This window comes from Chiloscyllium plagiosum, unplaced genomic scaffold, assembly GCF_037043375.1.
Source record: "Chiloscyllium plagiosum isolate Xiang-an unplaced genomic scaffold, Cpla_swu_hap1 HiC_scaffold_10, whole genome shotgun sequence".
NCBI lineage: Eukaryota > Metazoa > Chordata > Chondrichthyes > Orectolobiformes > Hemiscylliidae > Chiloscyllium > Chiloscyllium plagiosum.
In genome coordinates this window covers 98,303,341-98,329,582 of record NW_028270148.1, presented here as the reverse complement: position 1 = coordinate 98,329,582, position 26,242 = coordinate 98,303,341, and the positions used below count along the sequence as shown (strand labels likewise).

Sequence of the window (26,242 nt, the reverse complement as noted above, 5' to 3'; positions counted from 1 at the left end):
TTTAACTCCAACACTGACGACTTACAACTTTTACAGTACCCATCTTTACCCCACGTCAGGTCATCTCCTGTTGGCACACTAATCTATCCTTTAGTTAGCTTGGAAGTCAACTGCTCCAATACTCTGCTAGCCAGCTTCCCACCTTCCCTTCTCAGTAAACTAAAGCTCCTCTAAAGCTCTGCTGCCTATGTCTTAAGTTCCATTTTTGTTTCCCACACGTTGGTTCCCAGTGTAACAGTATCAACAATGTTAGATTTTGTACCCTTGGGGTTGGATCATTCAATTATTATATTGCTCTTTTTTGTGTGTAATCTTCTCTAGCCATAGAACAGTTGAGATTGCTGCAACGTCTTCCCTTCTGGGTTCTTGACGATCTCTTTTGTCTCTCCAATGGCAGCTGTACCACCAGGTTCTTATGTTGATAACCTCTCTCTTAAGCCTCTTTGCATCTCCACCCATCCCTCATTTGAGATATTTCTTCAAAGGTACTTTTTTGACCAATCATTTAGTTATCTGCACAAACACTTCCTAAAGTGGCTCAGTTCCAAATACCTTGGGACATATTAGGTTAAAAAAAGTTGCAGTATAAATACAAGTTTAAAGCTGGATCCTAGCTGACGAGAATTGACGGGAGGACAGGAAAAATGCTGGAAGTGACTGCAGCAGCTCTGGAAACAGAATTGACATGTGTATGGAACCATCCATATGCACTAAGTAGTTGGAGGGTGGGAGAAAATCAAATATCAAATTCAGCAAAGAAGAATGCCATGCCTCCGAAAGAAATTACAAGTGGACTTTTGATAGAAAACCTCGACTCAGAACAAAAACCATGGTGATGTCATTTCAGAACCAGTTGAAGAAATACATATCTTACAATAACTGAGTAGGAATTTTTCATACAGGTAGAAGTTTCTTCTACAAAAAAAAACTGCATTGAACATTAGGAATTTGTTACTAAGAATATCAAACTTGTAGAAGAAAGTACGGAGGAGCAGTACGTTCTTTGACTGAATCACAAATAGCTTCCACCTGGGTTCCCTTTTTAGATGTGAATGACTAAGCAAGACTTTAGCAAATCAGTTGGATTTTTTAAAAAATGTATCATCAAATCAAGGAAGAGTAAGTTGGGTACATTTATATATCTAGTTGCATGTACAATGACAAAGTACAGTGGCATTGAAATATTGCACTAAAACAGTACAGGGAGAGAGTATAAATGCATACTATGTACAAAAAGATTAATATATTAAAGCTTGCAAGACCTTGTTAACATTTTCAATTTCAAATCCACATTTATATTGGAAATAGATGGAAACTTGTAAGTTTTAACAACATTTTCCCAAGCAATGTAATGTCATTACATGTGAGAAACTGTCAAACCTTAAGTTTACATCAACAGCTTTCAGCACAAATATGGACATCATTTATAATAGGAACAGAGAAACAAAATAAACAACAAATGGCTGTAAGATGGAGAGGAATTTATGCATGCACCTTCATCTAATTATCTCCCAGCTTCTAACCTCACAAACTCATGATTATACTCCTTCTATGCAATGCCAAGGGACAGCAACCGGTATACATGAATATTGTAGTTCAAATGTTCTGTTCAGGTTTTCCACTAGATAGATGAATAGCCACCAAGATGCAAGTGCTTTTCTGTTACCAGAATTTAACAATTTGTTTGCACTTTTAATATTTATTCTTGCAATAAATAGTATCACAAGCCATACAAACTCAGAGCTGTGCTTGCTTCTATTTTTGCCAGAGGAATCAAGTGCAAAAAGAACTGAACCTCCAAAAATTGCATAATTTACCAGTTCAAAGTGAACTAAAATACACACATTTAAAATGAAATATCACTTGTTCTAAAAAGGGCATTGAAAATATTTTAATACCTTGGTTTCCCCTTATTGGTTTTACAATTGTTGACTGATTACTTTTAATAGAATTTCACAATGATTCTATAAACTCATCTGTCAGCTTTTTTTTAAAAAGAAAATACTACCATCTTAATTTATGGAATTATTCTCATACAAATAATAAAAACAGCAGGATCTGGGAGAAGCAATTAAAAATAATTTGTATGATGATCAAACCGCCGATTACAGTTTGAGATGACACCAATCCCAAATTAATAAACAAAGTGATCAAACACAATCATGCACTGCGTCCCAGATCAGAAACAGCCCAAAGCACGGAGTGCAGATTAGAAAAGCCACCAAGCACGATCCTTTGATTATTTGCATTTTGGTTAGTGCTTCAAAAAGAAAGGCATTAGTAAATTATGGAATTATTACTTCATACCTATATCAGATACTACGGTCTTGGATAATTTTCTGCTTTTGATTTTCACTGGAAAAGCATAATATTTGATATGTGAATAAAAAAAAACTTAATTCCAAAACCAAAATAAAATCTGAGAACTGAAATTATATTGCACCAGAATAATACTATACCCCTTTCTATAAAGTTAGGCAATTTTTGTTCATCTTCAGAATTGCATGAAGAGGTAGAACCTATACAGGAATATATGGACAATGTATTAAATACAAAACAGCACAAGCATTTCATCTTCCTGTCATATAATCTAGACTTAAATATATAAGGTGCAAACGTGAGCTTCTTTCATACAATATGATGGTATGACACACTGAGATGTACATGTTTCTCCATAAAGGGATATCCTTGAGGAATTCAGAAGGAAGGATCATCTCATTCCCCCTCTCCATGCATTACAAAATTCTGACTGTACCAAGTATATCTTTAGAATTTATTTGAAGCATTAGCAGTGGTTACTTCCAAACAAACAGTCACTTGACATCTGGAGTGAATTCTCCCTCAAATAATTATGCATCTTTGTTGGGGGGAGAAAAGAAAGCTTGAGGTATAAAGCTATTCAGGACAGTCCTCCTCCTTTTTTCAATTTTGCCAATTTTACTTGGGATTGCCAAAACACTGGCCGATCAGCCTTCACCATTTCTTCTCGTCATTCACTCAGTCTTCTTCCAGTCTGCCACTTTAAGTCTCTTGCCATTAGATTGTTCCAACTGTCAGGTGCTCCCCGTCCCTCTTTTTTGACAGTCCAACTTACAGCTCCCTTGTCTCACTCCATGAAGTAAACCATACCACTTTAACCCTCTGCTCTACTGCTTTCTTTGATGCATCCGAAATTTTCACTGACCCCTTAATGTACTTGTTTGTGATCTTGGCCTTTCTCATCAGAACATTTAATTACAAGAAAAATACATGAAAGTGTAACAAGGCAATGTTAAAATATTAACATTACATTAGGATCTATAAACATTAAAAATCCTGAAGACAGTGGTTCCTTCTTGACGAGAGTTCAGGAGCCATCATCTAATGAAGTCCATTTCCCTATCATTCAGTCGATGTTAGAAACACATATCCCTTCAAAGGCCAGCCAGAACAGCTCCAGAGTTGATTGAGAACAGATGAAAATTCATTTGATCTTCTGTTTAGATACAGATGAAGGAAGCTTTTATCTCCCTTGAGATAATATCCTTACTACTGGACCAGGAAGCCGGGATTCAAGTTTCACTTGCTTGAGAGGTGGGTCATAACATCTGACCAGGGTGATTAAATACTGTTTTATTAAAATAAGAATCCAGACCTTGGAGTCTTGTGGCACAGTGGTATCATTCCCTACATCTGAGCTAGAACATCCAAGTTCAAGCTCAAAGCGTGCCTGAACAGGTTGATTTAAAAAATAAGAGTCAGATAATATAATTGGCTGAACACATAACCTGATAAGGACTTAACACAGAGAGCTCGTTCCTACACAGAGTAGGAACAAATTACTGCAGATGGTGGAATCTGTATTGAAAACAACACATATTGGAGATCACAGCAAATTGGGCAGCATCCATGGAGAGACAGCAAGTTAATGTTTTGAGTCTAGTTGACTCTTCATCAGAGCTGAAGTGTGAAGGACAGTATTCATGCTATAGTTTGGGGACGGGGGAAGTGGGTGTAGGGTGCTGGTGGAGACAAGATGTTAATAATTTACATTAAGTGTTTGGAATATGAGAAATGCAGAACAATGATGCATCTCCTGCCAGACTTGAAAGGACAGTAAGTGAAATGGGGGAGGGGAGGAAATGATAGTTAAAAGACAGAAATGGTTCACAGTTTAAAGGTGCTAAACTCAATATTGAGTCCAGGAGGCTGTAAAAGTACGTGGTCTGAAAATGAGATATTGTTCCTCCAGATTGTGCTGTGCTTCACTGGAATGCTGCAGCATGCCCTGGATTGACATGTGGGCAAGTGAGCAGGATGCTGTGTTAAAATGACTGGCCATGGGAAGGTCTGGGTCTTACTTGCACTCAGACTGAAGATACTCTGCAAAGTGGGAACCCAGTCTGCATCTGGTTTCTCCAATGTAGAGTAGGTCACATTGGGTGCAGTGAATACAATACACAAGATTGGAGGAGGTACAGGTGAAATGCTGCTTCCCCTGGAAAGACTGTTTAGGCACTTGGATGATGAGTAGGGAGGAAGTGAAAGGGCAGGTGTTGCACCCTCTGTGGTTACATGGAAAGGTGCTTGTGGGGACTGGGGGCGGAAACAGGTGCTGGCGGTTGTGGAATGGACTAGGGAGTCCCGGAGTGAACAATCCCTGCGAAAGGCAGACAGCGGAGAGTGAGGGGAAGATGGTTTGGTGGTGGGGCTCTGTTGGTGTTGCCCGAAATGCAGAGAATAATCCTTTGAATATGGAGGCTGGTGGGATGGTGAGGACAAGGGGAACCCAATTACACTACTGCGAGTGATCGGAAGGGGCAAGGCCAGAAGTATGGTGATAGATTGGATGCGGTTGAGGGCCCTGTCAACCACGTTAGGTGGGAAACCACTGTCATGGAAGAAGCAAACCATGTCAGCAGCATTGTTTTGGAAGGTGGCATCATCCAGACAGATGCGATGTAGGTGAAGGAACTGGGAGAATGGGATGGAGTCCCTGCAGGGTGTGAGGTGTGATGAACTGTAGTAAAGGTAGCTATGGGAGTCCATGGGTTTGTAGTGGATAGCAATGGACAGTTTATTTCCTGAAATGGAGATACAGGGATCAAGGAAAGGAAGGAAAGTATCATAAATTGACAATGTGAAAGTTATAGAGGAGTGAAAACTGGTGGCAAAATGAAGTTTTCAAGGTCTTGGTGGGAGCATGAAGTGGCACCGGAGCGGTCATCAATGTACTGAAAAAAGGTTGTGGGAGGGGGCCAGCGTAAGACTCGAACAAGGATTGTTCCACATACCCCATAAAGAGGGTGACACATAACTGGGACCCATGTGGATGCCCATAGCCACTCCTCTGACTTTACAGAATTGAGATGAACTGAAGGAGAAATTGTTCAGTGATATAATAAGTTCAGTCAAGTGGAGGAGAGTGAAGGAGGATAGAGCTTGTTCAGGCCTCTGGTCAAGGAAGCAGAGAACACTCAGACCATCCTGGTGGGGAATGGAGGTATACAGGGATTGGACATCCATGATGAACAGGAGACAAAACAGCACAAACTGGAAGAGCAACATCTCATCTTCAGACTAGGCACTTTACAGCGTTCTGGATTTAATACGGAGTTCAACAGCATCAAATTGTGAACCATTTCATTCCTTTCTTTTAGCTGATCATGTTGCCCCCTCCCCCATCCCACTTACTGTCCTTGCAAGTCTGGCAGGAGGTACACCATTGTTCTGTCATTCTCACATTCTGACCACAATGTAAATTACTAACATCTTTTCTCCACCAGCACCCTACACCCACCACCTCACCAAATCTCACCTCCCCACCCAAAAAAAAGCATAAATGCTGTCCCTCCACTTCTACTCTGAAGAGTCATCTAGGCTCAAAATGCTAGCTTGCTCTCTCTCCATGGATGCTGCCTGACCTACTGTGATCTCCAGCATTTGTTGTTTCCTACCTGGGAGCATGTGTATACACGTTGTGGCATAGTGTCCAGATAAGGAAAGTTCAAAACTGGTGTTTTTGCTATGTATTTACAGTAAGTCCCTTGTAAATTTATGGATATCTTTCGATAATACATTATAACATTATGTATGATAAAGTATACAAACGTGGATCTCAACCAGGGCAGAAAAGAAAGGAAGAATGCTGACAATCAGAAGATAAAGATCAACATTAAAACTAGCAAATGGAACACTGTAAACAAAGACCAATTTTTTTGATGGGGCATTCTATTGCACTATTTATAGTTAACCAGAAAATAGGGCATTTTAGAATGAATATAGCACCTCATCCAGATAACTTGCAACTACAAGTCTTTCAGATGAGACATTAAAGTAATTACTCTATCATATGACTAGATAAAACTGCATGGCTCTATTTGAAGAAAACATGCAAGTTCTCCTCAATATAGTATTCATATGTTTGAGATGGTGGCAATGGAGTAGCAGCGTATAGTGTGGGCTCCTTAGACCAGGAGCCTATTGCTTATCTACCCATGTGGGCGGCACGGTGGTTAGCACTGCTGCCTCACAGCGCCAGGGACCCGGGTTCAATTCCTGCCTCAGGCGACTGACTGTGTGGAGTTTGCACATTCGCCCCGTGTCTGCGTGGGTTTCCTCCGGGTGCTCTGACTTCCTCCCACGGTCCAAAGATGTGCAGGTCAGATGAATTGGTCATGCTAAATTGCCCGTAGTGTTAGGTAAAGGGGTAAATGTAGGGATATGGGTGGGTTGCGCTTCGGCGGGGACTTGTTGGGCCGAAGGGCCTGTTTCCACACTAAGTAATCTAATCTAATCTACTCCATTCGCCTTTACTCTTTTTCTTTTACCTTACCTTTTCTCTATTTCTAATGTTTTTCAATCAATCAGTGTAGGTAGAATAGATAACATCCAATTCATCTTACCTTCATTTTAAAAGCTTGAGCAGTGACCTTCTCTTAAGAGGTGGTTGCTTCTGGTGGTCTGAAGTGGCAGTTTTTCTTGCCGCGTTGGTCTTGGTCTGCAGAGTGGTCTCTGTTGGAGGGGTCATCCCAGTTTGTGATTTTTAAAGGTGGTCTGGCTCAATCTTAATCTTTGGCAAGTGTTTCCGAATCAGTGTTCCGACTTCTCGGTGTGTCATTTCATCCATGGGTAGTGATCCAGCAAGTCAACAGCCCAGCGTTTTTTTTTTTAAAGTAGTGTTCCCGGCAGTGGTTTTTCTTCAGAGGTTTTCAACCAAATGGGCACGGCGTCCTGGCATTTCAGTTTTCGTCCCATCATGTCGTTCTTGTCACGGATCGCCTTTCTTCGATACCAGGAGTCTTTAAATGGACTCTGATGAACTTTGTCTTATATTTACTTAACTTTTGTAATTTATAATTTTACAATGAGTTCTGTCATTGTAGGCGTATGTTGTCTCAAGACTGTGACTTCAAAGTAGGTCTGGGATTTATCGAAACCTTTATCCCCATTCTAAGTGATTAGAGACTTAAGGACAATCTATGTTTGTTCAATACATCACATCAGTTGTATGACACCTTGACCTTTTACTATACATTATGTCCCCTAATATCATGCCTCACCTAGTTATGTGACGAAGGAGCAGCGCTCTGAAAGCTTGTACTTTCAAATAAACCTCTTGGACTATAACCTGGTGTTGCGTGATTTTTAACTTTGTCCACCCCAGTCCCTCCACATCATTTACAGGCACCATGTTAGGGTGACTTAGAACAGTTCTGATTTCATTTTTCTTGTGAAAATACATATGACAAATTCTATTTATTAGAAAGAGGTTGTGAAATCTGAAAGGGTTCAGAAAAGATTTACAAGGATGTTGCCAGAGTTGGAGAATGTGAGCTATAGGGAGAGGCTGAAAAGGCTGGGGCTGTTTTCCCTGGAGATTCGGAGGCTGAGGGTGACCTTATAGAGGTTTATAAAATCATGAGGGGCATGGATGGGATAAATAGACAAGGTCTTTTCCCTGGGATGGGGAGTCCAGAACGAGAGGGCACAGTTTTAGGGTGAGAGAGGAAAGATATAAAAAGGACATAAGGGGCAACCTTTTCCCAAAGAGGGTGGTGCGTGTATGGAATGAGCTGCCAGATGAGGTGGTGGAGGCTGGTACAATTACAGCACTTAAATGGCATCTGGATTGGTAAATGAATAGGAAGCATTTAGAGGGATATGGGCCACGTGATGGCAAAAGAGATGAGTTTAGGTTAGGATATCTGGTTGGCATGAATGAATTGGACCGAAGGGTCTGTTTCAATGCTGTACATCTCTGACTCAACAAACAAAACTAAAACAGGTCACCTGGTTATTATTTCACTGCTATTCGAAAGATATTGCTGTTCATAAAACATTTGCCACGTTTTCTACATTGTGACATTGACTGCACTTCAAAAGCTTCCACTGGTTATAAAGCACTTTGAAAATGTTTTAAAAAGTACATATTCCTTTCTTAAATTATCAGGACATGATAAATCCTACCTCATTCACTCCCTCACCTTCTAAAGGTATTGACTTCATGCTGACTAGAATTCTGCAAATGCACATTCTTTCTCTGCAGGAACAATTAGCAAAATAGAATCACCTCATCACTTTATTCCAAATTTGACAAAGAGAGATTCCTGAGGATTAGAATGTAAAGTGCTCTATAGGAGAAAATGTTGATATTGCATTGCTGAATGCTTTGTGACAACATGCTAACAATGAAAACACACATGATAAAATGTCTAAGGAACCACCAAACTCAAATCAACAAATCCAGTATCAAGGATCTAAGAGCACTGTATGTTTACCAGATAAAGGCAGCCGGACAGAGTTAAGGTCAGAAAAAGGGGCAACCAGGAAACTAGAAAAGGGAATACTGAAGCAGCTGGCAACAACCAGCACTGATACAAAAGAAACAAGAAAATAGAACTAGACCAAGAAGGTCTCTTCAAAATATTGTAGTAAAATTCAATGCAACCTGATACTCAAGATCCAGGACTAAACTCAATCTTTAAAGATATTGAAATTCTTCATTTTTGGTGAATCCCATTCAAAAGACACCTTGTTCCCTTTTCATTTTGCACAGAGCTATCACCTATTCTAAAGGCAATGGCCTCATGGTATTATAATGAGACTATTAATCCACAACCCAAGCAATGTGCTGGAGATCCGGTTTGAATCCTGACATGACAGGCGTTGCAATCGGAATTGAATAAAAATCTCGAATTAAGAGTCTCATGATGACCATGAAACTACTGCTGATTGTCAGACAAATCCATCTGGTTCACGAATGTCCTTTAAGGAAGGAAATCTGGTGTCCTTACCTGTTCTGGACTACCTGTGACTTCAGACCTGCAACAATATGATTGAATCTCAACTGCCCTCTGGTCAATTAGGAATAGGTAACAAATGCAGATCAGGTCAATGACACGCATAACCCATGAATGGATTAAAAAAATTTGACATAAGGACCAATTACTACTGGATTCTGATTGTAAATAATTCTCACTGAAAGTACTTCATTTTTTTGGGAATTTGGATAAACTATATGAAATTAATTGTCCTTTTTGGGATTCAGCTCTTCCTAACAATTATCAGTACATATCTCAGCAAATTTAAAATTTGCTTCACCCAACTTACAGAATACCAGCTATTTTACAGGATAGTTACAAAACAAAAATGAGCTGATGTCAAAATGTTGTTATTTCTTTAAAAAAACTGGAACTTAGTGGAGGCTCGCATGGTAGTAGCATTCGCAATTGGCGATTGCAACTAAGCTACAATGCAATCCTAGAGCTTCCCAGGTCTAACTGTTTTGGTGGCCTTGTCTTAGGAAGATACCATAGCCATCAAGGGAGAGAAACAAAAGGTCCACCATGCTTGTTGCTGGGATGAAGGGACTGTCCTACAAAACACTTGAAAGGTAAAGACAGGGTAGATGCAGATAAAAGGCTTCTTCTAACTATGGAGTCTAAAACAGGGGCACAATTTAAAAATAAGGGGTGCCATTTGGGGCAAAGATGAGGAGAAATTATGTTGCCCAGCGGCAGAGAGGTTTTGGAATTCTTTTCCACAGGCGATTGTGAAAACTCAGTTTTTGAGTATGTTTACAATAAAGACTGATAGATTTCTGCTTACCATGATGCACTTGGGTTATGGGGAATAGGATGAGTAAACGTCATGGAAGTGTTTGATCAAACATGATCAAATTGAATGGCAGGGCAGACTTGATTGGCTGAAAGGATTACTCCTGTTCATATGTTCCCAACTAGTTCATAATTCCACAATGCTATTTACCCCGTCCCCCTCAGCTGATGGACTGCTGTGCACAGGAAACTTAGACTACTCCCAGAGAAAGGCAGCCATCATCATCATTGCTGATTTAACATAATTCAAATCCCATGAGAACACCAACATGCAACATGACATGGATGAAGTACATTTTAAAAAAAAAAAATATTTTGGAGTTGTAGAACCGGCTATGCAGACAGGAACACTCTGCTGCATCAAGTCCAAACAATCATTATTGTTTACAACAAAGTTATTTTCAAACAGAAAAAGGATGACCAAAGAAAAACAATAACGTGAAGTTTAGAACTTAGCAGTGCATGATAAATCCTAGTAAAACAGCAGCCAGAAGCCACTCTGGAGTAAAAAGAAATTGCAGCACATGCTGGAACCTTGCTAATCCCTTTCTACTTTCTGAAGGGAACACTGCCTCTGTGAATCCTTGGTGGAACCCTCCATCTCCAAGAACACACTCCCCTTCTTCCTTGACACCTTTTCATCGCAGTGTACAACAGCAAACATCTGCCCTTTTTTAAATCTCTTCCCTACTCACCCCCTATTCAAAACCTAATCATAACAGTTTCCAAATTGTGATGAAATGTATCAGATTCAAAAAGGTTAAATTTATTTCTCTCTACAGACCTGCTGAGTATTTCCTGCATTTTCCATTTTTATGACAGCTGGACACCATTGGTTTACAGAAGGCCAGACATTCACAGGCACAATACATTAACAGCTGCATATATTGATACGACTCTCTTCAGTCCGAATTGAGAAAATCACCTAATTCCTTTATTAGCTCATTAAGTGTCTAGAATTGATTTTACACATGTTAATTCCTTCTATTCATTGCATTTTGCTGTATAAATCAGCCGACTTTTATAAAGAGAAGTTGCACCTGTAAATTGACTTTGCTTGCTTTGCAGTAAAATACACTGGGTTGACTTTATGTCCAGCCTGCCCCACGTATGGTCGAAAGAACATTTCACTCACAATCTACTTTTACTGATTCTAAACAAGGTAGCTTTATTACTCAGCAGATAAAACTGAAAAATAACTGGATCTGAAGCATTACAGAAATGTTCACCGATTTGCTGGTTCAGAATTCTGGAAGAAAACTGTTTACACACACAATAACTTTGAACTACAGAAATGAGATCACAGCTAATTTTTGACTAGTTTCTTGCAATTTATGACTAAAACTAATAGATGCAAACTATAGACAAAAACAGAACCACAGATCATCATTCGTAGAATTATCAATGGCAAGGTATTTGACAAAAAATGTAAATAAAACCAAGCATCGTGGATAATGGAAACCTGAAATTGAAAAGAAAATGCTGGAGAAATTCAGTTTCTCTGCATCTGTGGAAAGAGAAAAAGTGTTAACATTGAGTACAATAGTTCTACTCTTCAGTTCTGATGTGTCATTTTGAACTTGGAAATATTAACTGTCTTTCTCTCCCAAACAATTGCTGTCCGTCCTGTTGAGTTTATCCAGCTTTTTCTGCTTTCATTACTGTACAAAACATTGTTGGTTTAATAGCTTTTGTATTTAAAAAGATCTCTAATTAAAAGGCCACATTTAGTTTCTTTTTTCCACAACAGCACTATGTCAAAACATCAGTTGAACCACTTGGTACAGTATATTATTCTAATATTGTGATGTCACTTCAAAACCTGAGGCATATTGCCCCCTTATTACCTTTGTCTTGCTCTTTTCCTCCACATTTCCTGCCTCCTTTCTGTACCTTACTGGGAAAGTAACTGCTTTGTCATGTATTGTAAGGAGGTTCAAACTATCGCTGGTGTCTTGTTTACATGGGGTCGGGGGATAGCACTATCAGAGCCACAGAATCTCATGATTAATCCAGGAAAATGGTCACTTGGACTTGTCTAGAATTTCTTGGCAAAAAACTGCATTCACCTCAGCATGAAATGACATGAAGCTAGAATTCTGCCATTTATTTTCACATTACTTCGCACCTCTGCACTGTGGAAATGTTGCCTGATAAGGTATTCTTTAAAAGAATGCATCCTTACCTGTATGCACAACTAGATTCTAACAAATACATCCAGTGTCTGTTCACTACACTTTGCTACTCTGCATATTCATTTGTATAAATACAAGTACCACTTTTTCAATTAATTCATCATCTTGAAAACAAAACCCCAGAACTCATGGACACATTTACCTGATGTGGGAGACTTGCAGCGGTCATCTAGATTTGTTGAACCCTCGTTAATATCACAGAGACCTAGCAAAGAAAATCACTATCAGAAAGAATATACTGAGAAGGTTTGAATTTGCATTTATTAACTCCTTTAATACAGAGAAACATCTCAAGTTGCTCAAAATCCTAATCAGACAAAAAAAAACAGTTTAACAAAAGAGTAAAGTTACTCTGTAAAGGTTTGGGTCATTGAGAATCAGAAGTTGTATGTGAATTAATGGGATAGCCAAGCACCACAACATCAACACTTAAATAACATCTTGCTTTGAGATGGAAGCTAATCACAAAAGCTAGAGGGGATTCACATGCCTATTACATCTCTTGGAAAAGATCTCAAAATTTTACTGGACCAAAATTTTTGAAAGCCCTCAACTGAAATAGGAGTTTTGTTTATTCTTAAGCCTGCATTGTGTACAGCAAGAACACACTGGTGCATGAATGTATGACAGGAAGAGACATCAATGAGATTTTTAATGTATTTAGAGGTAAATTGTTTTTCCCCATTCAAGGCAATTCTTCCTGAACGTTAATTCAGCTAAAATCTCTCTTTGGCATGATAATTCTCCATTTATATGAACAGAGAAATAGAATGAGTAGACCCTTAGCCCCTTGAGCCTGCTCCACCACTCAACAAGGTCATGGCTGACCTGTGGCCTGACTCCATATCCCTGCCTTGAGCCCATATCCCCCCCTTGAGCCCATATCCCTGGATACCCTTGCGCAATAAAAATTTGTGTCTCAGAATTAGCATCAATCAACTGCCATTTGAGGAAGTGCGTTCCAAACTGCCACTACACTCTGAATAGAAATGCCTTCTAACATTCTTCCTGAATGGTCTGATCCAAACTCTTAGACTGTGCCTCTGGTTGTAGATCTTCAACCAGTGGAAATTTATTTTTATCTACCTTGTCTTTCCTTTGACTTGAACATAATCTTCTAAATTCTACAGAATAAAAGCAGAATTTGTTTAATCTTCCCTTAACCCCTGAAATCCAGATATTATCCTTGTAAACTTGCATTGAACCCTCTCCAGGGGCAAAACATCCTTCCGAAGATATGGTGCCCAGATCTGCTCACAGTATTGTATGTGGGGTCAAACCAGGATTAAGTGTAACTACAACATAACGTTTGCATCCTTGTACTCCAGCACACTTTAGATATGAAGGCCAACATTCCATTAACCTTCTGGATTATTTTCTGCACTTGTTTGTGGCATTTTAAAAGCACTATGCACTTGAATTCTTAAATCTTGTGGGGCATCCACTGTATTTAACGTTGTGCCTTCTTAAAAAAAAATCCATCCTTGTTCTGTAAGGGATGGATCCCAATGGAGACATAATTAAATGGTTGGTGATTATGGGCCAAACCTGGAATCTGTCACCACTTGGTTGATGCCTTGACAGACAGGGAACAAGCAAATGGTAACATTCAATTCTCCTAAGTGGTACATTCTCCACTGGAGCTACAGTGGCAGATCTCAAAAAAAAAACTCAACTTGCTTAACCCAAGTACCCTCTTATACAGCAGCTACTGATACAAAGCTAGTCAAGAGTATCGACTAGTATTATGCAACCAACGCTAGTAGCTGTGGCAGACTAATCTTCACAAATTATCATAAGTACAAGGATTTAAAAAAGGGTTCTTGCAGGTTGATAATGATTTTGACAACTAAACATATAATAAAATTCCAAATACAAAAAACAAATTTTTATCAGCACAAGATAACTTATTGAGATATGAAGAATGCAGTATTTTCACAGACTCAGATTATAAACTTGAAAAACCACGCAAGAAGTCACCATCAGCACACCTTAGGATGTAATGGAAAAAAAAAGCTACACCAAAATAACCTTTTGGCTGTGATAAAGCTTCAGACTAAAACGGAGAACACAGCAGAAGAAACGGCAATTCGCAAATAAACTAAAATCAGACATAAGCGGGATCTATTTCCATATAACTTTTTGGTGACCACAAACCAAAACGTATGACACTTCGGAAAACCACATTCTAAAGTAGAACTTAAGGCTTGAAGACAAATATGTTAATAGTTATTCAGAACAGTGCAGCATGTGTTGGAGAAAAAAAACACCTGAGGCCCTACAAGCTGTAGCTGTGTATTAATCTTGTCAGTTAACTCTTTCCTTCTTAATGAGAGCATTAAACCTATTATAGAATTAAAATTTACTGAATTATAATGGTGAGTATAAAACGGAATTAATACGAGGTGGTTCAGAGGATTTCAGAATTGCCTGGCCATTTTACAAAATTAAATTGAAGCCCAGTTCTTAAATGTGCAGTACCCACAAGCTACAGCCAGCCAACCTGAGAATGTTCTGTTGATTTCAACGGTTTTCTGTCCCTTCACTGTCAACACATGCCAGTATATTATTCTTCCCAATCCCATTGCCTTACTAACTTCCCGCTTGAGACCTTATCCACACATACTAATTCAACACTACAATGACTGGTTTACCTCTTGTATTCTGCAAGATACATACCCTCCCAAATAAACTCCAACAGGTTGGTCAAACATGATTTCCCTTTCAGAAATCCAAGTTGACCTTGTCCAATCTTACTATGATTTTCTAAATGTTCAGTTTTCACATCTTTGTAATAGATTCTAACATGTTTCCTACTATTGATATAAGGCCACCCAACCTGTAAATTCCTCATTTTATCTCTTTCTCCTTTCTTAAGTATATTTATATATGCTATTTTCCAATCTGCAGAAACCACTTCAAAGTCTACAGAATTTTGGAAGATGAATACCAATGCATTCACCGTCTCTTATTAGGACTGCTTTCAGCACTTTGGGACGTAGATCATTAGATCCAGTTACAGGCTGCAATTCCTCAATCCTGTTAGACAATTGCAAGAGTTAAGGCTCCTCCACATCTACTTTCTGGATTCCTATACCAAATCACTCTCAGTCATACCGACCTAATGTATCGCAGTGTCTGCAACTCTGCATTTAGATCATAATTCTGAGTTGGAATTCATCAAACTGCTGACAGCTTTACCTTAGATCATTTAGGCATCCACATTCATGCAGTTGTCCTGTTACCTTTATATTGTTTAGTAAATTAAAATTTAATTTATAAAATAGTCAGTTCTGCTAAAACATGGTAGTTCTGTTGTTGTGCATTCCTGTGTATAAGAAAATCATGTTGTAGCAGCAACATTTAAACTAATGGAGCTGGAATCACTTCTATAAATAATATACGTTTTAAAGTTTGCGCTTTAGAAACGGTGTCCCCAATTTGTCAATCGTGTTATAGCAAATACGCATTAATAAAATGCGCGTTATAGGAGAACGTCTGTAATGTCTTTAGTTGTACCTGTGCTTATACTCTTGGTATTTAAATAAAAATTGAGATGATTTTCTCTTGTTGACGCAATGTAAACTCAGTACTCAACACGTCTGTAAATAGGATGTCCAGTCTTTACATCATATATCTTCTTTATATTAGTTAACCCAATTATACAGTTCAACGTTTTAGTCATTGCATTCATTCCTCCTTTACAGCAATTATAAATGTTAAACTATGTGCAGTTACACATCACTTCGTGTTTCATCATTAGCTGTTTCTTTCGAATTATACAGATTGCGAAGTCGTTGACTTCAAAATCTGTGTTCTGGCTCCTTGTCGATATATTCGCATTTTTACATTGAATTACATCAGCCACTGATTTGTGCAATAATCAAATTCTCATACATCAGAACGAATGTTTTCATTATTTTACTGCTTTTCCTTAACATTAGAGTTTAACTATTTGTTTGGTATCATAGAATAATATAGCGCAAAGGGATGCCACACTTTGATTCCAACTCATATGCAGATTAGAAATAATGTAAGAAATCACAGCAGGAATTGTCCATCTGCCCTCTGAGACCTAATGTATGATACAATCACAGTAATGTAATTGAGACCTTAACTCCACTTTGTTTATATGCATCCACCTCTCTCAATTTTTAATTGCTTGTAGATCAAAGTCTGACTACCAGAATCTTAGCAACCCAGCTACAATCCTGGGACATCTCACTTATCTCCTAACAGTCAATGAACAAGTTCACACTGCCCATTTCCTTACACAGAACTATTTGTTCCAATTTTAGTAAGCGTCTTTCATGAGAAGTTGAGAGATACTATTCAACAGCTTGCAAAACCAAATACTGTTTTATCCCAGCAACTAATGAAAAGCAGACATTCTACGAACTCAGACTGATGGTAATGCTCCCTTTAAATAAAACCTTTCTTTCATAGCAGTGACGATTGTGGCTCAGCATTTCATGCTGTCTTACAATGCTCGAGTCTAGATAATCAGTTCCCTGTATTGGGACTCTGCCTAATTAAAGCTTTTACACACAGGTTTCTTACGAAGATTGTGCCTAAGTCTACTGAGCACATCATGTTTACCTTAGCTCTAGCAGATGATATACAAGTAAAACAGCAGTGCTTACCTCCTGAAGTTTGTCGTGTTTTGCGTGGGGACTTTGGTTGCCTCTGATAAGGATCATTTGATCCATATAGTTCAATCGTGCCCAGATTTAGTAGTACAGTTTTCTGAATGTAATCAACCATTGCAATGCCATTACAGTTTCCAAACACCAAACTAAAAAGAAAAATGCATTATTAATACAATACCTTCTGTGCACTAGAAAATCCTAAACACTCAAAGCCTGCTTCCTTCCTTGAAAATCCAGCGTTTCAAGTGAATGCACATCTGCAACCTACAGATAGTTGGCTAAAAACAACTGAATATATTCTAACATATACCCCTTGTTTGATCACCACCAAACCATTTGTGCTTCAGAAGGAGTTCAGAACATGCCATCTTTAGAATCAGGCATCCTTAAAGAAAATGTAGGTGCCAAGCTGAAGAAGTTAGCGCACAAGTGACGCCACAAAAAATGGATTGGATCCATGCCCTGCACTCTGGCCATATCCAGCCAAAGGTTCCTTCAGTCACCTGTGGGAAGTTGATAATTCAGCCTTTTCCTCAGGTCCCCACCATTAGAAAAATCAGTCTTCAGCCAAAATATCTCACTCACATGATCTCAAAAATTGGCTGAGAGGACTGGAAACAAGTAGTATTACAAACCTCAATAACATACTGATTGCCATCCTGAAAATTGGTGCTCCAGAACTAGCTCCGAGCACCATTAGACAATTGTCCAGATGCACGTCACCCACAAAAAACTAGCACAAATCCAATCTGGCCAATCACCAGTCCATCTCCTAGCTTCAACATTAGCAAAGATGATGGAAAAGTGTAATCGATTGTGCCAACTGAATGCACTGAACAATAATTTGCTAACCAATACTGAGTTTTACCAGGATCACAACTGATTACAGCCTTAGACAGAAAGTAAAAGGTGTATCAGAGCTGGTAAGTGAGCATCCTACACAGCAATACAGTATTTCACCAAAAACACAAAAGAAATCTCGAAAAATTGAAGTCAATGGAAAGCTATGAAAAAGTTATTCATCCCTAGTTTAAATAGGAATTTGGATGAGTTGATTGTCTGTAATGAATGTCAATAGCATACATTCGGGAAATTTGCTTTGGACTTTACACAGATGCACTGGGTTTCTGGAGCACAGCAACTGGGTCAATACGCCCATCAGAAAGGGAAACTGAACCCAAACTTGGTCCAAAGGTAGATTTTGAGAAGAGTCTTAAAGGAGGAGTGGGTGAGGGAGACAGGGAGTGAACGAGTAAGGGGCAAGGACCAGAAGAGGAGAGGGAGGGCATGTGAAATAGTGAAATACATTGCCAGTTAGAATTACATCACAGATCAGTCATAATCTCATTGATTGACCCCATACGACTACCCTTGGTATTACACCCTCAGAGATTCAGGAAGTTAATTCAAGCCACACAAGTGACAGGCAATACCCGACTCTAAATTCAAACATCTCCCCTTGAGGTTTAACCACATTACCATCATTGAAACCTCAGCATCTATATTCTGGGAAGTTACCTACGCTCAGATATTGAACTGAACTAGTTATATAAATATTATAAACTGGAAAAACATGCCTGAGCTTTGAATTCTTAGGAATGTAACTCACCTCTTGTTCTCACATTCCAAAGCCTGAGCACAACCTACTTGGCACACATCAGGAACATGTTGAAATACTCTTCAATGGCCTGGGTGAGTGTGGCTTACCACTCAGGAAGCTGGACAGCATCCAGAACAAAACAGACCACCTCCTCAGCCATCCATCCATCATCTTAAATATTAACTCACTCCATCTGATGCAGAGACAGCAGTAAGCACATCTGCAAGGTGTGCTCATGAAAGCTCTTTAAACATCACCTCTTGCTCATTTCCATCACCTAGAAGGGGAACAGAGAAATACCACCTCCTGCAAGTTTCATCCTTATCCTGCACTCCCAAGTCAATTGCATGAACCTACACCAAATGGGCTGCTATGGCTCATTCACTAACATTTTCTGAAGAGTAATTAAGCTAGGTAACAAATGCTGGCCTTGTCAGCAACACACAGATCCCAGGAACAAATAAAAAACAGGCAATGTCAATGAGATGAAAACAGGCATCACTGGTGGCATGGTCAATGGGGTCAAATGCTGACCTCCGGGTCAGATAGATTACCAACTATTAGGCTCAGCTTCAAAGTGATCATGTAGAAGGATGGAGCTAGAAGTTATGGAACTGAGATAGGGGTGGGGATTGAAGACAATGGCTTCAGTGCTGTAAATGGAGCCCACGTAATCCTTGGTGTCACACAAACATGCAAATTTGAAAGGGTAAGCTATTCAGCTCAAGTCTGCTCCACCATTCAATAAGATTATGGCTGATCTGACTGTACCCTCACCTGAATTCTCGGCTAGTCCGTTAACATTTCACCCTCTTGCTTAATAAGTCAGGTAAGCTGGAACAAATTAGAGGCAGCAGAAGGGATGAAATGTGCTCGTGAGATCAAGTTGGATGTTATCTCAGAACATGCAAAATACGATGGATTGTTTTTGGATGAAGTTGCTGCAAGTGAGAAAGAGGAAGGGGTCACTGATGGATCCCCATGACTTCAAAAGCAATGACATAAAGGTAGGAAGGGAAGCTATTGCATGTGATTTACAGGACAAACAAACATCAAGCAAGTAGAGGAAAATTAAGAGGGCTTTGAAAATGTAGACACAGGGTCAGAAAGAGCACAGTATAAGAAAAGGTGGGTGATAACTACAGTGAGAACATCCAGATGAACTTGGCCAATATGGTGGCTACAGTCTCTGGCAGGAAATCAGAATATTGGGAATGAACAGATTAGTACCTAGTCTCACCTCATTCAGAAACAGAAAAGTTGATTTGAAACAAAAGTTAACTTGAGATCTAATGGACCCAAAGCAGGAAGCATATTCAGCAATAATGTAATATTAAATTTTAACCTACAGAAGGAAGGTACCATGCAGTTTATTGCACATAGATGATCAAGAGATTTAGTAACAGAAAGACAGGTACTTACAGTCCATACGATGAATTCACTGCCAGGCTGCTGATCTGCTGTGGAGGTTCGCCATTAACCCAAACCAATTGAATTACCACTTCAGCTTGATAGCCTGCCCCTTGTTTTAATGGAGTACTTCTAATTCTAGAGAAGATAAAACATATTTGATTAATAAGATGCCTTTAAAGGTTGCACAAATTGCATTGAGCATAATTACTGTCTTACATCGCTTGTAAATTAAATCCAATGACCATTCCATGAAAAGAAACCAAAGTTTGTGCGAAGATTTGTAGCTCAGGTGCTCGTTGTTGTGGTTCTGTTCGCCGAGCTGGAAGTTTTTGTTGCAAACGTTTCATCCCCTGGCTAGGCGACATCATCAGTGCTTGGGAGCCTCCTGCGAAGCGCTTCTTTGATGTTTCCTCCGGTGTTTATAGTGGTCTGTCCCTGCCGCTTCCAGTTGTCAGTTTCAGCTGTCCGCTGTAGTGGTTGGTATATTGGGTCCAGGTCGATGTGTTTGTTGATGGAGTTTGTGGATGAATGCCATGCCTCTAGGAATTCCCTGGCTGTTCTCTGTCTGGCTTGCCCTATGATAGTAGTGTTGTCCCAGTCGAATTCATGTTGCTTGTTGTCTGCGTGTGTGGCTACTGAAGATAGCTGGTCGTGTCGTTTCGTGGCTAGTTGATGTTCATGTATGCGGATTGTTAGCTGTCTTCCTGTTTGTCCTATATAGTGTTTTGTGCAGTCCTTGCATGGTACTTTGTACACTACTACATCATCCACAAACTCCATCAACAAACACATCGACCTGGACCCAATAAATCAACCACTACAGCGGACAGCTGAAACTGACAACTGGAAGCGGCAGGGACAGACCACTATAAACACCGGAGGATACATCAAAGAAGCGCTTCGCAGGAGGCTCCCAAGCACTGATGATGTCGCCTAGCCAGGGGATGAAACGTTTGCAACAAAAACTTCCAGCTCGGTGAACAGAACCACAACAAAAGAAACCACCTTCAAATCACAATAACTAAACAGGAAAGTTTGAATTTGCTCACCAATATTCTTGTTCTCCTCTCAAGCTGATGGGTCAATGTGTGGGTGAGATAGTTCACACATCTGAACCTGACCACACCCAAGTGCCATTGCTAATTGTCTTTGAGATGAGTGCGTTCTGGTCAGGTTAAAATGGCAAATGAAGAAATCCTATCATATTACTGAATGGAGGTCATTTCAGTGTCAACTGGGGTTTAGAACTTAAGGCAATGCTGGAGAAACCCCACAGCAGGTCTGAACTTTAGCTCTGAAGAGACATACCAGATTCAAAATGTTTCTATCTGCATGGATGCTTTCAAACCTGGTGAATTTCTCAGCAGTGTGTTTGTTTCAGATTTCCAACCTTCACAGTCTTTGCTTTTGTATTTGAGGCCCTTTCTGGTTCAGCTACATTTTCAAACAATCTAATGGCAAATTTGGTTTCCAAGTATAAATTGCATGAAGACTACTCTGTAGTACTGTACCAGAGAGGGCAATGCAAGCAGTATATGAATTAGTTGAACACTTTTTTTAATTTCAAAGAAACAATTCAGTAATTCAAAAGGTGATTCTTCTTTGTTAAATGTGAAAAGTTAGCCCTTGATCAATCTGCATCTCGGGTGCAATATTGGCTATGCTTCCGGCCTAATAATCCAAAAGCCTGAACACTACTTCATTTGAGGGGCAGATGGCCATATTTATGATGTGGGATGCTTGACAGTGTTCCACTGGGTACATGGATGATGCCAAGGTCGATATTAATATTCTTGTGTAAATAGCAGGCTACCACAGATGAATGCTTTGGAAGCAATACTGCCTTGAGATTTCCACCTCTTATTTTTACTACCTCTAATAGGAGCTTGTTTTGAAAAGGGGCTGCACATTTCTTATTTGTTAAAATGTTGTTTACAGGAGATAAATTAATTTAAAACCTTCTGAAAAATATTGTCAGATGGTGCATAGGTCGCATGTCAATTGACATGACAGTACAGCAAGTCTCTCAGGAGTTTTGATATCTACTTTGACTCTTAAGTGAAACCTTCAAGATATCCTTGCAGCTATTTTCTTTTTGACTGTCTTGAGATGACATGCTCTACCATTAAGTTTTGCGTTGCAAGTATGCATGAGGCATTCTAGCCTGTACTAATAATCTAAGGAACAGAGAAACCAGTTTGAGAATTTAAACTGAGTTCTCAAAACCTGTAGTTAAAAAAAAACTGGAAGCAAAAGAGATTTTAATGCTGTTGAATTGAAGTAAAGTTCAGTGAGTTCACACATCCCCATAAGGATATAAACTTGGCATTTTTACTTGTATATATGTTACTCCAGTCACGCGCCAACATAGTTAACTAATTTCTCTTTGTGATGATCAAACAGCTGTATCAAACCTTCTGAAAGCATAGTAATAAATGCTGGCCTTTTCAGCAAAGACAACACTAATAACTTTTCAAAATCAATACTACAAAAATATTTTACAGTAAATAAATCAGTTAGATTACATTTTGCGCATGCAAGTTGAGCAGTGTTACAACATATAGAAATGCAAATGTTGGCAAAACATTGTTTACTGGAGATAAATTCACTTCAAGCCTTTTAAAAAAAATGTCAAATGATACATAGATTACATCTCAATTGATATCCCTGAAAACAGATGCTGCACTAAGGAAATGCAAAAACATTTATTAATTTATCTAAACTCATTCCATTTTGATCAATAAACATGGAAATAGATTGGATGCATCTAACCCAAAGCTCGAATATTATCAGCACACTATGTACAGTTAATTACTGGAAAAGGAAATTAAAGGTAACGGAAAACTCAAGAGGCTGGCATTGGAAGCCATGTGACTAGCTTGGATTTATATCAGTTACCTAACACAATTAAACTATTACATTAACAGTGAAATTTGATTTGAAATCCATCTTAACTGCTGAGGGCAATGGGAATTTGTTTTCTCTTTGCAATGCAGTGACCAATTTTTGCACATTTAGTTATATTATCCATTATAATTTATAATCTTATTAAAACTCAAATGGAATATGATAACTCACAAATCAAACTTTGTTTCTGATATCCTTTCAACTCAAATCCAATGCCCATAACTAACCTATGCAAAAATATGACATCCCCCAGCATTCCTATATTTGACAATTAAGGTAATTCCATTCCAGTACGTTACTGACCATTGACAGTTTGAATGGAGGAGTGGCTTGCAGAGTTTTAATGGACTCTCATTTAGACTTGAAGGATTAACCTCTTTTCAAAGAAATTCATCACAACTCTTAAGAAAATGGTATAATTTGAGTTATATGTTAATGATCAGTGGTGAGGTCTGAATACCTACATTATATAAACAGCAAGTTCTAAAGGCTATGGCATGTTTTCAGTGAACACAGCACAAACAACTATGGTGTGGCATGACAGTTAGCACAAAATAGAGGTTGGTCTTTTCAGAAATTTTTGCACTAAGCCCATAGTGTAACAATACTATGGCACAATTTTCAGGAAATTCTGGGTCACAGATTCATGCCAATGATTTACATAACACATCAATCAACCTTAAATTAAACCATTTGCTCACATGAAATATGATGCCTCCCTTCTGAATTTAAGTGCTCCACTGGGGATCATACCTCCAGCTGCCAAAGCATTACAATTCTGTAGCTGCTTGGTTGCAGAGAATATTATGTTCCCAGCTGATGGCTGGATGAGTCAGATTTCTGAGAAATATGGCTGGATAGACTAGAAGTTTTATATAAGCAATTTGTTTGGTGTAGAGTTCAGTCACTAAACATACTCACAAGCAGCTGTCAATATACTTAAACAAAAGAACAATTTATTACACACAAAAAGGATAAAAAACAAACTATTTTACTCTGTGTAAGAACTCTGAAATGGTCTTATTACAAATGTCAGAAATAAAGTTTCAACTTCTTAACCCTCAACAACCTTACAGATACTCGAGCCTTGGAGGTCAGCCTGTTTCCATTTGAAAATTACTTGCTCAGTGGTCACAGCTATAATTGGTTTCTTTCTGGCAAACTTTTGTATTCACTCGATGCAATCTTCTTTCGTTGACGTCACTTAAACCTTTAAATAAAGTTCTAATACAATGGACTTGTTTTTTTGCATGTTCTTTAAATAACAGTCTTATAAGACATTTTCCTCTCTGAAAACTTGAAGTGCTTTGCAAACGGTTCCCATTCTGATCCCATATTGAGGCTTTCAAAGTGTCACAAATCTTCAGTGGGAACAGTTTAGGGGACCATAACCACAAAGGCCAGTTAGAGCTGCAGCACAGCTGTTACAACCTGGTCGGAGCCAAATGACATTGTTTGCTACATCAGAGCTGGGCACTAAAATTTCAGCTTGGGACCTGACCCCAACACCACTTTGGGAAGTTATATTTAAAACCCACTGCTTCTGGAACTTATCTTCCACTAACTTCTAAGCTGCTTAGGACTTCTATTCTTCAGCCATGGCTGTTTTACAGCCTGCTAAACTGCACTGCTGATAATATTGGCCCTTTTCTCTCTGAATGACCTGCTTGTCTCAGGGAAAGAGCATGCGTTCTCACTGACCTTCTGAATAATTCAGTTTTTAATGACGCAAAGAACCGGTTTCTCTTTCCTTGCATTTGTGGAATCAGAATACCCTCCAATTAGAAAAATTATAGAACATTAAAAAACCCCAAAAACCATTTTTAGTAGTATTATGAAATAAATGCCAACCCTCTCAATACAAGCAGAAAGGTGGACCATGCAGTAGTGAGGAAACAAGACCCTTACAAATATATATATAAATAGGTTAGGAGAGTGGGCCATTATGTGGCAGATGGAGTTTAACGTGGGTAAGTGAGAGACCATGCACTTAGGTTACCTTCCCTTTTATTTTGATCCATGATCTTAATAGGGAAACTTTTGGGGTGCTCAGCACAGAATGATCTAGGTGTACTGGTTCATGAGTCACAGAAAACCAAGACGCAGGTACAGTAGATAATAAAGAAAGTGAATGGAATGTTGGCTTTTTTTTAGCTAAAGGAATAGAATGTAAAGGTAAGGAAGTATTGTTGCAACTATACAAGGTATTGGCGAGACCACACCTGGAGTATTGCAGAGTTTTGGTCCCCTTATTTGAGGAAAGATGTAGTGGCATTGGAAGCAGTTCAGAGGAGGTTTACTAGATTGATTTCAGAGATGAAGGGTCAGTCATATGAAAAGACATCGAACAGTTTAGGCGTATACCCTCTGGAATTTAGAAGAATGAGGGGAGATCAAATTGAGATATTCAAGATGATAAAAGGTGTGGATAAAATAGACGTGAAGCAACTGCTTCCACTTGTGGAGCATTCTAGGGCGAGAGGTCATAGTCTTAGGATAAGGGGTAGCAAATTTAAACCAGAGTGGAGGAGAAACTTTTTCTCCCAAGGGATTGAGAATCTGTGAAATTCACTATCCCAAAGTGTGGCAGATACTAGGACAGTGAGTAAATTTAAGGAAGAGCTAGACAGATTTTAAATTGGTAATGGTCGAGGGGATATGGAGAGAAGGCAGGAAAATGGGAGTGAGGAACACATCAGCCATGATCGAATGGTGGAGCAGACCCGATGGGCTGAATGATCTAACTCTGATCCTATATCTTATGAACTTATGAAGTTCAGACATTAAGTAAAGACAATACTCAAACGGAATTCAACATTGTCTGACTGCTTTCATGGGATCCTGTTTACTTGAAAAATGCCATTTCTTGCATTGCCTGATGCAATCAAGAGATTGATCATTAGTATTGAAATCTGGCTGTTAATACACTTGATACTTTTGGTGGTGGTGGGTGGGGGTGGGGAGAAAGACGGTGTTGGGGAGAAAGATTCTCAAAGCCAAATGTTGTTTGCAGAGCTATTTCTAAACAGGAGGAGAGATGTTGAGAACTTTGCGATCCGATCATGTTCTCTGAATTAGTTTTCCAATGGAAAATAATTGCTTGTTTCACTCGTCATACTCATTTGAACTAATAGTACGATACACTAAAGATGATTAGCTATTAGACATGAAGAATAGTGTGGACAATTAAGATGCGTTTAATGCGATTGTGATATGTTTGGTATGAATGATTATAACAAGAGGCAAAAATGAAAGAACTTTATTGTAACTGGAAGAAAGTTCAGGGACTATCAATCTGGTTCATTTGCAATTCACAACAGAAAGAGGATTGTATATTATCAGCCAAATTAGAGATGTTGTTAAAGGTTTAAAACATTTGAA

General features: G+C 39.0%; 1 protein-coding gene across 7 annotated transcripts in view; it reads right to left on the bottom strand.

The window, feature by feature from the left end:
* The window catches only part of stxbp5a (syntaxin binding protein 5a (tomosyn)), a 243,691-nt gene that overhangs the window by 57,960 nt on the left and 159,489 nt on the right, over nt 1-26,242 (bottom strand). For 4 of the 7 annotated variants that reach the window (XM_043696459.2, XM_043696460.2, XM_043696462.2 and 1 more), the window contains exons 17-21: nt 19,964-20,089; nt 16,936-17,087; nt 12,435-12,497; nt 2,460-2,519; nt 2,308-2,355 (exon numbers count right to left, since the gene is read on the bottom strand). In XM_043696459.2, coding sequence (XP_043552394.1) covers nt 2,308-2,355; nt 2,460-2,519; nt 12,435-12,497; nt 16,936-17,087; nt 19,964-20,089 — 449 coding nt within the window. The remainder of the gene's footprint in view (nt 1-2,307; nt 2,356-2,459; nt 2,520-12,434; nt 12,498-16,935; nt 17,088-19,963; nt 20,090-26,242) is intronic. The other 3 variants (XM_043696461.2, XM_043696463.2, XM_043696464.2) reach the window with 1 other exon arrangement.